Source organism: Electrona antarctica (genome assembly GCF_951216825.1).
Source record: "Electrona antarctica genome assembly, chromosome: 21".
Lineage (NCBI taxonomy): Eukaryota > Metazoa > Chordata > Actinopteri > Myctophiformes > Myctophidae > Electrona > Electrona antarctica.
Window position 1 is genome coordinate 13,314,157 of NC_136802.1, and position 15,148 is coordinate 13,329,304.

Consider the following 15,148-nt stretch of genomic DNA (forward strand, 5'->3'; position numbering starts at 1 on the left):
AATCGCTTTGGCTCTCATGTGCTAGTGCGGTGCACCTGCTCCACCGGCGCGCCAAGCCTGGGATCCTCGGAATGGTTAGGGAAATTAGGTTCAATTATAACAACAACCTCCTCCCCTTGGTTGCTTCCTGTCTCGTCCCTGCTTCCTACATTACACAACCCTTGTGCTGACATAATGCCGCGACCACACACACATACACACACACACATCTCTGGAGAGAAGAGGGTATTATACAGGTAGTCTGCATTGTGCTTTTGTGTGTCTGGTGTGAAACAGGGAGGTGTCTAAACAATGTGAAGGCTATTTTGTAAAATCCATTAGATTCTTCCAGCTGGCAGCCTGTGGCCACTGAGATGCAGATGCAAGGTTTTCATGTTGTTAGTCTATATACGCATTCACATGCAACTGCTGTGGATCATACATGCAGTACATGATGTAATGTGTTTGTTTACCAGAATTTTTAATGTGCAAGCCAATGAGAGTTTGTGACTGATACAGAGATTTGTTGTGTGTGTGTGTGTGTGTGTGTGTGTGTGTGTGTGTGTGTGTGTGTGTGTGTGTGTGTGTGTGTGTGTGTGTGTGTGTGTGTGTGTGTGTGTGTGTGTGTGTGTGTGTGTGTGTGTGTGTGTGTGTGTGTGTGTGTGTGTGTGTGTGTGTGTGTGTGTGTGTGTGTGTGCTCAGTTCTAAAAAAAGCTGACTAAACAGATTGTGTTGTTGTACATTCCTTTTTTCGCGGGTGGGAGGCGCAAAAGTAATTATTACTCTTGAGTAATAAGTAACTCTCCTAAGTAATATTGCCCAACAACATTGCCTAATACATAATATACTGCATGCATACTGTACTTAATTGCGGACACAATGTGTCGCTCCAGATTTGGCGACGGCTACATGGTGACGGTGAGGGTGGGCGGCTCGCCGCCCGCCTTGGCGCCCGTGGAGGACTTTATCCAGGGCACCTTCCCAGGCAGCACCCTGAAGGAGAAACACCACAACACGCTGCTGTACCAGCTCCCGCACACAGAGGGCGCTCTGGCCAACATCTTCAGCCAGCTCAGCAGACAGCAGGAACGGCTCGGCGTGGAGGACTACTCTGTGTCCCAGACCACTCTGGATCAGGTAATTAACCCATTTAGACCGGCACTCGGTGCCGCGCTATGAGCTTGTAGATCTGCTATTTTTCAATAGCTTAAGTATAACATAATGCTTAAAACACCAAAAGGGGTTCCCATACAGAATGGGTTAAGGCAGTGGTTTTCAACCAGTGGTCCGGGGACCACCAGTGGTCCGGGGACCACCAGTGGTCCTTGAGGCGGTTCCAGGTGGTATACCCAGCTAAATGATAACCTGACTCCGCCAGCTGGTGGCAGCAGTGAGTTCCTCCTCCTGCTCCCATCTGGTCTCTCTCGGGCAGAGACGATGTACTCCGAACAAAATCCGTATGCGGCCGCTAGAGGCGGGATCAACGCGAGACTGGTGACGTATTGTAGCTGTGCCACAGCGCAAATGTAAACACAAGCTAACAAGACTACAACTCTAAATTAGATATCAGATTTTTGTCCCACTGCTTCGGGTTCATCGTTTCCGCTTGAGAGAGACCAGATGCAGGTAGGAGGAGGGAACTTGTGAACTCAATACTGCCGCAATCTGGCAGAGTCAGGTTAGTTCCAGGTGGTACCCAGCTAAATGATGGAGAGTTGGTCTAACCAAATGGAACCTTATAATAATAATTTAACTCTTGAGAGCGTAAAATTAAACGGGTCCCTTTGGTTTCATTTTACGCTGATCTGAACAAATGCGTCGCAGTGCGGCGCATTTTGAGCTTGTATAGATCTGCTATTTTTGCTATATGCAATGTGGCCCTCTGGAGTGAGTGTGAAACTATAGTGGCCCTGCCCTCTCCATCGTCAAGGTTGCCCACCCCTGAGGTAAGGGACAAAAAACTAAATCATTGTACTGTACTGTAAATGTTAAAAATATCAATACTCCAATGCAGAAATACTAAATGTACTCGAGTAAGAGTACCAAAAGAAAAGTACTCATTATGCAGAATGCATTTCACTAGTGTTCAAAATGTATTAAAATATTTGGAGAATAGCAGATCTACAAGCTCACAGTGCTGTGTAATAATATTGTAATAATAATAAAAATCTGCGAAGTAACTAAAATAAATGTAGTGGAGTAAAAGTAGAATTTGTGGATCCGAGATGTAGTGGAGTAGTATTGGAAATTGGAAATACTACAGTACAAATACCTCAAAATTGTACTTGAGTTGTACTGTAGGCCTAGTTAATTTAGATTTGTATCGATACACTGGCACCATGTGTCAACATCTAGTTGCCACTATTATGGATTCCCATGGTGAACAAACTCACAGCGCCAGCATGAGACTTACGCACTGCACAATACTGATTATCCTCTCAGTCGGTAGAACTTGCAAACATGCTGCACTATTTGAGGAGGATAAGCAGAGCAGAAGAAATTGAGTACAGACAGATACTGTCAAACTGGGAGCTGCAACCAGCCGTAGTACAACAAACCCCTGAATCAACACAAGGGCTCGCTGCCGGAGATTAATTACAAACTCTGCCATATCCTTTCCATGCATCTGACACCTCGCATCTCCACTCTTCATAGGCCCTGCTCATCAAAACATTGTTCTGTGCTCAATAGACTAGTTGTTATGGATACGATTTGGATGTTGATAATTAAAGATAAGAAAATATTAATGGTAAACGGAACCGGAACACGATGCTGTGATTTTGTCACTCCCAGCTGCAGGCACAGACTTTTAAGATAGCTGTTGTTTGAATAGATGATGAAATATGTCTTGCCGTTTTTTTTGTTTTTTGCTTTTGATCTAAAATTCCATCTCACGAACTTAATTATTTCCCAATATTGACCCACTTCAAAGCTACAGGGATGCTTAATGGCAGGTTTGTCCTGGTCTGAACAGATATGTTAGTTTCTAATACTTGCTACTCTTAGGTAAGTTCTAAGATGTATCCAGCATTGTACGGGATTTAGCTTGGCAGATGAATCAAGCTTGTGGCAACGATATCACAAGTTTAACTTAATACTTCTGCACTTTAAATAATTAGCGATAACAGTGCCTGGTCAGTATATCCTGAAGCCCTGTATTTCTGCAATGTATAATAATTTAATTCCAAACCCATATGAAAGCACATTTTCTCTGCTCCATATTTCCTCCTCACTGAAAATGTACTTGAGTAAAAGTACAAAAGTAATGGTGTGTGTGTGTGATGTTGTGGCACAATGTTTAGGAGGATGTTTTTTTTTATTTGTTTTTGCAACAATTTTCTTCATTTTGTTGAGGAAATGCAGAGCCAGATCACTCATAGCATCTCTGAGGATAGAATTCTGGATGAGCAGGACATGTGCAGCATTTTGTACAAAACGGGCCACTCCTGAAAACTTTGGAAGGCAATCTTAGCCAATCAGTGTACAATCTGAGAAATCCAACAGACTCGTCTTGATCACATGACTACAGAGATCATGTGTACCGATTGCCATTTCTTCATACGCCTTTGATGGCAATTGGATGATTTGAGGCATTTTGTTCCAAAAATGTGTTTTGCAAAAATCAACCTGTTGGTGGCGCTATAACAGGCCAATGTGAAAAGGGTGGGATATATTCCTCAGCCTAGTAAGAAAATGTGTGAAAGATTTCACGTAAATTGCATGCTGCGTTCATGATTTGAGACTATTGTTCAAAACGGGGCAATCTTGCAAACTGTGAAAGCCAATTATAGCCAATTAGGATGGAATATGAAATATCAGACAGATCCGACTTGAGCACATGACCATAGAGATACTGTGTAACGATTTGTGAGATTTTTGGACAGAATCTGGAGGAGTAATATCAAAAAATGTGTTTTACAAAAGTCGGCCTCCTGGTGGCGCTATAAAAGGCAGTTGCGGAAAATGCAGGTCAAAGGTTTGTCCTTGGCCTCTAGGGAGTGTGCATGCAACGTTTCACGCAGATCGGTGCAGTTTTAGGTCAAAATGTGAAAAGCTGCCTCATGGTGGCGCTATAACAGGCCGTTCTGGAAAATGTGGGGCAGAGGTTCATCGTTGGCATCCAGGGAGTGTGTGTGCAAAGTTTGGCATCGACCGGGTTAACGGTGCCGGAGATTAGCTGTACACAGACGGACGGAAGGAAGGACGGACACACACACGGACGGACGGACACACGGACGGAGTGCAAAACATACTCTCTCCCCATGCCTTCGGCCTGGTGGAGACAAAAATTATATGAAAATAGCACAAGCTAGGTCTTCTAGTGCCACCTGTCTGCTCGATGTTATCGTTGGGTGTAAGGAGCAGCACTGCCTCTAGGTGCTACTAGCGGGCCATTGTTCTCAGTAAAGTGTACTTTTTGATGACCTAGCTGTGTCCCGCACGAGTTGTTCTGTTTTTCACCATTTCTGAGAAGACATAATTATGAAAAGCACATGCTAATTGTTGTCAGGTCAGGTGTGTGATCATCATGTTTGAGGTCAATGGATTCTCGGATGAGGCCTGCATCTGCTTTAGACCTCTCTCGAGAGGTGTAACAAATTTCTGTCTCAGTGAATGAATTAATTTGGAGCAGGAAATGGAATCCCAAATTGTTTGAGCTACCGTCAACAGACTTGTGGTTCATAAATTCATCACTGTAATTTTACTATGCTAGTTTTGCAGGATGGAAGAAGCTGCAAGAAAATTACATGTCAGGGTTAGTAAAGACACTGAACACATCAAGTCAGCCTTCAAGCTAACATTATTTTGAGCGGCATGCTGAATTAGACCACAGGCAAAACACTCACAATTGCACGGAGCCAATACCAACTACAGTAATAAGGCATGAATTCATGCAGGGACAGATAAACCCCCCCCCCTCTCACCCTGTGTGCTACCCACAACGGACAGTCGGTGGGCACAGCACGCAAACCCACTGCTCCAGTCTTTAAGGCGTGCGTAGAAAGCACCTGTACAAATGTTATATGTAATATGAATAACCACTGCTGTAAATACCGAGGAGTGGCCTCTGATTGACCTATTTTCATTTCATTTTAGTAAATTGTCGATAGCCTCGCGGCCCAGTTCCCCCCTAAGGGCCCCTGGGAGTGAAGGGCCCCTGGGCCCCGGCCCCACTTGCTCAATGGCTAATCAATCCTTGCATGAATGGCAACTTAATGGCAAAGTTGGGCAAATAGGCCCATAAAAGATGACAGTTAAGAGATACAGAAAGTTGAGTTTTTACGAAATATTGTCGATCTTGCTGTCATTCCAGGATGATCCACTGAGAATATAAACCTGGCGCATATCTTGTATAAGTCAACGTAACCACCCTTTTGGTCAATATTTACCAGATCACAGTCAGTAAATGCATCAAGTATTGGATGGAGCAAGAGGTCAGTGAGTTAAAACACAGAGGCGAGGACTGAGAGAACCATGGTGACCCAGACGGCCACCTTTCAGCTGATGATTTATAGAGCAAAGAGTTGACCTATAGCGCAAGAGCCGGCTTGCACTACAATTAATATTGATTGTCGCTGTGTGAAGCTTGGCCGCTAAAGCTGACGGCAGGGACAGTGCAGAGGGAGTGTTTTGAAACAAAAAGCCGACTTTCTATAATGGAAGTTCTGAACATAAAATGACTAGCCCATATGGAGTGAATGTCAGGTCACGGTGCTATTATGTGAATTACTCAACTACTACTCTACCCTACTTCACCACAGAGGGAGCATAAAGGGTGTGAACATAATTGTTGTATACTTGAGTATTGCTGTAGGGTTAAATTGTAAAGTGTTGTTGCAAGGCGTTGTGAGGTTGTAGATCAGCTATTTTCGGTGAAGAGATTTGGCGTAGAGGGAACAAACTAAGGAGGGGGCCAAGTACAGACCCCTGAGGGACCCCGGTCAATGAAGTATAAAGTGGTCAAGATGAGCCACTACTTTGTACACCAAAGTAAGATGAACCAAACCAAACTACAAATAGCTTTTCCTTCTATATTCTCACAGGAGAAATACGGTCCTTCACTTGTGAAAAACATTTGAAAGACGGTCATTGAGCTATTATGTGAGGGCGTGGACATGAGAAGGTCCAGTATTAAAAATTAAAAAAAGCCGTATGCCCCTATGAGGACACTACTGATGCACAGGAGAGGTTAATTGTTCAACTCGACGTCCTTCCCCTCCTCTGTTCTGCCTCAACGGACACCTAATAAACACCTAAATGCTCTCCGTAATGTAATTAACGCCCATATCCATCTGTTATTAAGCAAATGCCACTCGGCAGCACTAGTGCGTGAAGTTCAGAATATGAAGGGAAGGTTATGGCTTAGCACACGCGAGTAAAAGTATGAATTTAAAGCTGCACTCCGTAACTTCCATGTCATACCGGGGGTTCAAAGTTCGAACCCTGCAGGTCCAAGTGTGCAAGTGCTGACATTGTTTACCAATGAGCTAACAGAGCATGTGTACTTGCTCAGGGGAGAAAGTGCAGTAGCATTTGTCAACCACATGGATCTACATTTCTCAATAAGTTCAGGGAGAACAAAATACAACCATAGTTGTAGTTATTGTATTCTCATACAGATTAGTCAAAAAATATACATACTGGCTATGGCTTATTCTCCTCCCTTGACCTGGTTGGCTTGCACCAACGCAGAAGTGTAGCTAGATGGCCTGGGCCATGGCTCAGTGGTCCAGGCACCTTGGCTGGTAATCCAGTCTGGCAGTGTGCCGCGGGTTCGACTCCTGATCCCGACGGCCTTTACTGCATGTCTTCCCCCCATCTCTTCTCCCCATTTTACTGTCAGCCTACTGTCTGTCCCTCCATAAAAAAATAAAATAAAATAAAGGCGAAAGCCACAAAAAAACATTTAAAAGTGTAGCTAGATGTCCATCAAGTACCTTGCTCACTTGGTCACGGTTTGTTGCTGGTACAACATATTGCCCACGGCCATTTTAGCTCAGTTTCCATCTTGTAGACGTATCCCCTCTCTTGTCTATACATAAACGACCCTTGAAAGGGACTTTTATTACTCTCATTCTTTCAAAATAAAATAAAAGAGCAAGTAAACAAAGTCTGAGAGTAAACAGTATATGTCCTTTATTGATAATAAGATATACTTCATATGAGTGCCTAATGGACAATAGAGAAAATAACAGTTGGCCTGTTAATCATCTCCGCCGGCCGCCCCATCTGTATAAAATGTTAGATAGCGGGTTTGACTAGCCTAGTGACGGATGCATTTTGGGCAGGACATATTTCCTCTGGGACTTGGGATGCAATCTGCAAGGCCCTCTTGTATTTCGTTGCCGTCCGGCAGAAACCTCTCATCTCCATATTTTAACTTTTAGATTTTTTTCCGTAAATGAATGCCCTACTACTTGATCAGACTTCAGCGTCACACACAAGCATCAAAAGTAGCATATCTATAATTCTATAAGCTCGACATTGAGCTTGTAGATCTGCTACTTTGATGCTTTTGAATCATGAAAAGTAACAGTTTTGGACATATGAGGTTTCCACCCGACAGATGTTTTGCAGAGCCAACTGAAAACCTTTTAACCCATTTTGACCTGAGATCAGATTTTTCAAAAATAGCAGACCTACAAAGCTCGTAGCGCGCCACTCGGTGGCGCGCTATGAGCTTGTAGATCTGCTATTTTTCAATAGCTAAAGCATAACATAATGCTAACACCAAAAGGGGTTCCCGCCCATTTTGACCTGGGAACGATTCTAAAAATCTTTTACATCCTGACAGTTTTCTGAAAAAGCTATGTTTATGTATTGTCGTTCTTCGATTTTTCAAAAATAGCAGACCTACAAGCTCGTAGCGCGCCACTCGGTGGCGCGCTATGAGCTTGTAGATCTGCTATTTTTCAATAGCTAAAGCATAACATAATGCTAACACCAAAAGGGGTTCCCGCTCAAAATGGGTTAATGAAAAAGCATTGCATTTTATCTTTTTATTGGATCTTTTGCTGTTACTTTTCCCATTGAATAAAAGGCCATTACCACATGAGACAGAGAGCACTAAAGGGTATAAAAGTTTCTCAGTACAGTAATTTTTACAACTCAATGAAATATATACAAGGGCTTTTTGGGAACATTACGGGATTGATTTGTTCTGACATTAAATGGACCGCCTGATAGCAACGGAAGATGCTACTTTCGCTTTCTCAACTAGTCGAAGATGTCAAAATGACCTTCTGGGATAGTGAGCACAAGCCATTCATTTTTAAGATATTTGTTTGGCTTTTTCTTACATAAATACAATAAATAATAAACTACAATCATTGAATACAAAATTACAAATGTATTGTATTATTATCAAGGATAAATTCAAGTAGGCCTATTATATATGGACATGGAAATGTCTGGATACACACACACACACACACACACACACACACACACACACACACACACACACACACACACACACACACACACACACACACACACACAGTGCCAATTGCCTAAACTGTAATCCTCCTGGGTGCTACTCTTCCTGTTAAACAATGTAATGAAATAATTATGTGAATGAAGTGTACAAAATAGTTACATTAAAATAAAATGTTTCAAACAACATTTTGTTATGTGGATGAATAACAGTGCGCTCTTCCTCTTGGACCTGGCCTGGCCCAGACAGCTGGCCTATAGCGGTCCGGGCACCTATAGGCTACAATGCCTGGCAGCGCACCATGGGTTCGAGTCCTGATCTCGACGTCCTTTCCTGCGTGTCACTCCCCATCTCTCTCTCTCTCCCCATTTCTTGTCAGCCTATAGTAGTAGAGTAGTAGCCTTGCCGAGCCATGAGGCCCATAGGGCAGGAGCCTATCTCGTGTTTCTGTAGCGTGAGGCAGCTTGATGTACAAGTACACCCCCTGGACATGACGCTAGTATGTCGCAGGGACTTACCCCCAATCCAACCCTTGATGCTGAGTGTCAAGCAGGGAGGCACTGGGTCCCATTTTTAGAGGCTTTGGTATGACCCGGCCGGGGATCGAACCCCGACCTCCCAGTCTCAGGGCGGACACTCTAACCACACGGCCACTGAGCTGGTTGCTTGTCAGCCTATAGTCCTATCCAACTATAAATGTACCAAGTCTCTGTGTGTGTGTGTGTGTGTGTGTGTGTGTGTGTGTGTGTATGTACGTTTGTACGTACGTCTGTATTCCACGTAACTCGAGAACCGTTCGCTCCACCGACTTCAAATTCGACACACGTGTTCCACCTCACCACAGGGGCTGCAGTGCCCGGTGTCGAGTCGGTCGGACCCACGGTTGTCCAGAACCGCCCCCAAAAAGGCCTCTGCCCGTGCTCTGGACAGGGCCCCTGCATGCCCAGTGTCCATATATGGAGCTGGCCTGTTCTGAAATCATTCTGACGTCTGTATAGACTCCATATTTGGGCATGCCTGACAAATAACTCCATATATGGGCATAAAAGGGATAATATCTGGGTGGGTCATTAATTTCCAACTTGCATCGTTACAAATAGGCCCGTGCCCAACGGTCACCGCTCTAGTCAATAATAAAGGCATAAAAAAGCCCCCCCCCCCCCACCAATGGCACAGTTATGCCTTATATTAACCTTAGAGCAGTGCATGGGTAGCTTTTTCCAGTGGTGGAAAGTAACTAAGTAAATTTACTTAAGTACTGTACTTAAGTACAATTTTGAGGTATTTGTACTTTACTTGAGTGCTTCCAATTTCCATTACTTTTACTTCTACTCCACTGCATCTCAGAGGCAAATATTGTACTTTTACTCCACTACATTTATTTGAAAACTGTACTAGTTACTACTAGGCTACTAGTTACTTTGTAGATTTTGATTATTATTACAAAACATACATTACCCACTTCAGCCCTTTATACATTTTGAACATTATGAAAATAGCCGATCTACAAGCTCACAATGCGTCTGGAGGCGACACATTGTAAGCTTGTAGATCTGCTACAACCTTTCAATATATTTTTATAGATTTGAAATCTTGAAATGAGACATTCTGCACAAGTGAAACATTTGAGTGCTTTTTCCCCCACTGGCTCTATCTAGTAAAGTTGAACGAAAAACGATATTGAATGGCATCTTTTCCACCGTTCTAGGTCTTCGTGAACTTTGCGAGGCACCAGCAGGACGCAGAGGGTTTGCAGGCGTATCATAACCCCGTGGACACCTCGGATGAAATGCCACTGCAATCTGGGAAGTTCTTCTCGCCAGCGGAAGAGAAGGTTTAAGAGACAAAGAGTGCTCACCCACAGCACGGCGGACGTACACCTTGCATACCTCAGACCTTAACTTATGGAATAGTTTTTATTTCTACTTTCTGTAACACTACTAGTTATAACACTAGTTATAGACATCATCAAGATTAGTTTACTTGAACTGTAATGATGTAGGGGTATGTTATATATAATTTGATGAAAACATATCGCGATAACATGTATTTTTCCTTTGAAATTATTGGTGTGGTTCTAATTGAATTTGAACTAATGTCTTTTTTTTCCATTTTTTTAAAAACTTTGTATAAGCTTTTTTCAACAAAAATGTCAACACATTTTTTTTAATCAAAGGTCAGTCCACTGAAGCACGTACAGTATCGTTTCTGACAGTAATAAAGAACCGTCGTTCTTCGATTTTTCAAAAATAGCAGACCTACAAGCTCGTAGCGCGCCACTCGGTGGCGCGCTATGAGCTTGTAGATCTGCTATTTTTCAATAGCTAAAGCATAACGTTTCTGGCCGTAATAATCTCCACATCCCTGTGAGACCAATTACATCAGGCAATAACAATGGCCTCACTTCAGCTGAACCGACAGTCCTCAATAATGATAGTGTCCGTGTCCACAGAATGTGCTTTTTGAGCGACCGAGTGCTTTGGATAATAATGTCCAGAGAGCTGCACATGCACTAAGCGACGACAAGCCTCTGTTTCAATGAGTGTCGCCGTGCCTCTCCAACCCTCTGCATATAAGTGACATACTGTAGGTGAGTGGTTCTCAACCTTTTTCAGGCTGTGACAGTTTTTTTTTTAAAAACACCACAAATCTGGTACCGGCTCTCCCTGACACAAAACATTTTCACATCGTGGGATAGGGACAAATGCCCATTAATTTGGGGGGTCTTTGGCATGAAAATATTTGAGAACCACTGGTTTAAATAATAATTGGAGCCCAGACGGTTAGCTCAACCGTCTGGGCACCTAGGCTGCTAAGCCAGCCTGACGGCGTGCCGCGGGTTCGACTCCCGATCCCGGTCTTCCGCCATCTCTCTCCCCATTTCCTGTCAGTCTACTTTCAACCTATCAATAAAGGCAGAAAAAGCCAAAAAAATAATCTTTAAATAATAATTGGAAGCAAGCCCAAATAAGCAACTGCACTTCAGAAACAAGCCCAAAAAACCACAACCTGCAGCTACTGTACTAGACTAGGGATACGATTATAACCTTTAGCCCTAGGCTATAATCGTAGATAGCAGAGAAAAAGTTAATATCCCAATTCCGTCAATATAAAGGTTGAGTCCCACAGCATCTTTTCACATTGGTCCGGTTGCTATGGCAACGACCCACCGCTCCAGCTATAATAATAATAATACATTTTATTTACAAGTTCAAGGTTCAAGGCTCAAGGTCGCCGTACAGGTTAAAAACAGTTGATACAAAACACAGTTAAAAGCAAAACAAAACTATGCCAGCGCCATGGGATTGAAAATATAATCTCTGTGTAAAGCAGTTGAAAGGAGGATTTTCAAACGTCCATAAATCGTAATCCAGGAGAGCTGTCCTTGGTGGTTCTTCTGCCATCCAAATTTCGGATTTAATTTGTGCCTTTGTACCGCGACGCTCCCGCCATGTAAACGCTTCTGACGAAAGGTAAACAGTGGGCGGGCAAACTCTGACTCTTAAAGTGAACGCGTAAGGTGGCACCTGGAACTGGGATTTATGCTAACAGCTAGCTGCAATCTCGGGCGCCTCCCTAGGGAGGTCCTCGACGCACGTCCCACTGGGAGGAGACCCCGGGGCAGACCAAGGCGCAGTTGGAGGAAATACATCGACTTACTGGCCTTGGAACGTCTCGGAATCCCCCAGGAGGAAGCCACTAATGTTGCTCTGGAGAGGGAAGTCTGGAGCACTCTGGTGGAGCTGTTGCCCCCGCAACCCGACTACGGATAAGCGGTTGAAGATGGATGGATGGATAGCTGCAATAAATAGGTTAATAAGCGGACATAGCAACACTTGCTCGATGCTTGGCACTAGGTAGGGGAGAGTTCTCCAGCACGTCTTTACCATACAAATGCAGGGCAGACAACCGCTTTCTGTGGACACGGCACCCCCTTACTATATACTGTATGGTTGAATCTGTTGCCTAATTTGAGATTATCACAATAGTCTCAGTCAGGACACGTTCATTTGGTAAATTGACTTATGTGCAATACCAAACAGAAAAGTATGCTGCTCTGTTTTGCAACAATATATACAGGTACTGTATACAGTACCATGCAGATATAAAAATATATTTCTTTGTCTATTTGTATTGTTAAAATCCAGTATGTTGAGGATTTGTATAAAATACGACTATTTTGAGAAAGATCCCACATGCTTTAGACTTTTGTTATGCAGCTTGCATTACTTATTGTATATTACTAATTGAAATAATTACTCAGGCATTATAATGTACTTTGAAAAACTTCATTTTTATGTTGCTCAAAGATGTCACAATGCTATATTGTTCGTTACAAATACCAATGATTCCTATTTGTACTGAAGATTGCTTTTATGCCAAGACAGACAATTAAATATTTGCACATATTTTGCCAAGTGACTCAGAGTAGGAATGTGTTGCACGTCTGTGTTTAGTCAGTGGTGCACTGCACACTGGTGAAAAGTTACTTTGACTGACTTGACCAAAATCCTTGACTCCTCACATTGTACGTTCTGTTTTGATCATTCTTTAACTCCCCCCCCCCTCCTTTTATACACTCCAATCGGCCACTTAAATAATGTGCTTTCAGTTCCATGCTCTGGTGAGCCATTCACATAAGCTACTTTAACCGGAACATGGGTGTCCAGACAGCAATTGTGTGCACAATGGTTGAGTCATTCCATTTATTTTTGTGTGGAACAGTCCCTCTTCAAAGGGGAAGTGAGTGACACTTTCTTTTATCCGGTTTCACTCCACACACAATGGCTAAGATGAATGAATTCATTTTCTTTGGCAGACTCTCATTTCAAACCATTGCAAAGTGATGTTTTTGGCCTTGTGAATTCCCTCTTCCCCTCCTCCCAAAGACCAACCTTGCCAATTATCACATTTCCTGTTGTTGTTTTTACCCCCATTCCAATGCCCATGGGTGCCATGTATCAAAACAATCCTTTATTTTTCTTGTTTATTTAGTGAATTGCGTAACTAGCTACTGTAATATATATATATATATATATATATGTTTTTCTCCTCAAAAACAACTGCTGCTGTACCACAGATGTCTTCCCCCAGGCCAAGATATCCGCTGGTTGTCATATCAGGAAAGGAATGACTGCAGTCCTCCAGAAGCTCCTGTCGTTCTTCACCTGGTGAAGGTATTTGCTGTGTCTCCTCCTGGCCCACAGCAACATCTGAGTGGTCACTAGCCCTGCAAACACTGCGACTAATAGTAGTGAGAGAGAAACACTTCATTTTAGTGTGTGTGTGTGTGTGTGTGTGTGTGTGTGTGTGTGTGTGTGTGTGTGTGTGTGTGTGTGTGTGTGTGTGTGTGTGTGTGTGTGTGTGTGTGTGTGTGTGTGTGTGTGTGTGTGTGTGTGTGTGTGTGTGTGTGTGTGTGTGTGTGTGTGTGTGTGTGTGTGTGTGTGTGTGTGTGTGTGTGTGTGGGAATAATACAGTCTCACACACAAGTGTTGTGAGGACATACCTGGGACAGTTTGCGTCATGACAGACAGGCTGAGCCAGGCTCCAATCTACAATGACAACGGATTGGGGAAAATGCTCATTCATTCTTGGCATTACAGAAATACTCTAGTATGATATTGTATAACATATAGTTAGGGAATATTATCTGGGAATACATACATCTTACCAAGAATTTTCTTCACAAATGTGTGTAAGGGTGCATGTCTACTAACATATCCCACATTGGTTTCTATTCAACCACCCTAGGGGAATTTGACAGCTCCTGAAAGTTGGGGTAGGCCTACCATCAACAACCATTATAAGGCAAAATGTTGTAAATTTTCATTATGCTCTAAGTAGCATGTGACATGTCAAACTAGGGGGTTTTCATGATTCTGAGCATGCTACTTAGTGAAATTTAGAACATGTTGCCTTATAATGGTTGTTGATGGTACCCCAACTTTCAGCAGCTGTCAAAACTTCCCCTAGGGTGGTTGAATGGAAACCAATGTGGGATATGTTAGTAGACACCCTTACAAACACATTGGTGAAGAAAATTATTGGTAAGAAATGTATTGCCAGATTTTATTAATATCCCCTGACTAATAGTGGTTCTATAATTGAGGTCCGGGGCTGCTTACATTGACTATTTTAATATTTCTGATCTACAAGCTTGTAAGCTTGCTATTTTCCACAAATCTTAAAACAAAAACAAACAAAAAAGGATTTTGGAATATCTTTGAAAGAATGTAACAATACAAATCCTATATGCAAGTCCCTGGCACAAATTATGTCCAGAAGGGGATCCGTATAGGGCAAATAGTTGGCGTGAAAATAGTTGAGAACCACTGGTATTATAATATATAAGATATAGACAGGTGCAATTATGGTTTGACCCTAAAAAAATTGCAACAGAAGGTTTCTCAACTGTTTTGTGTAGTATTAGGTGTCCTTAATAACATACTAAAAGTTTACCAAAGTTTGACCATGCGAAAGGTGTCATTTTCAAGATGGCCGCCGCCAGTTCTTAAAAGACCATTACTCATCCATTATTCATCCTAGACAAGTAATTTTGGTGTCTAACCCTATGTTTTAGTTATGTAGGAATCCAATTAGCTTATATAAATTAGAGTTATGATTATAATAACTAGTGTATTTGAAAAAGTGGTTATGAGGTGGTTATAAGTGGTTTTAAAGGTTCAAAATGAACGCTTTCCAATATAAATTTACATTTATCCTTTTTCCACG

At 42.6% G+C, this 15,148-nt stretch overlaps 1 protein-coding gene across 1 annotated transcript in view; it reads left to right on the plus strand.

Annotated features, from left to right (window-relative positions):
* LOC306914597 (phospholipid-transporting ATPase ABCA1) overlaps positions 1–10,580 on the plus strand; it is a 272,775-nt gene extending 262,195 nt beyond the window's left edge. The window contains exons 50-51 of the mRNA XM_079491713.1: positions 873–1,116; positions 10,125–10,580. Coding sequence (XP_079347839.1) covers positions 873–1,116; positions 10,125–10,256 — 376 coding nt within the window. The 3' untranslated portion in view covers positions 10,257–10,580. The remainder of the gene's footprint in view (positions 1–872; positions 1,117–10,124) is intronic.
* Positions 10,581–15,148: the final 4,568 nt, after the last annotated feature.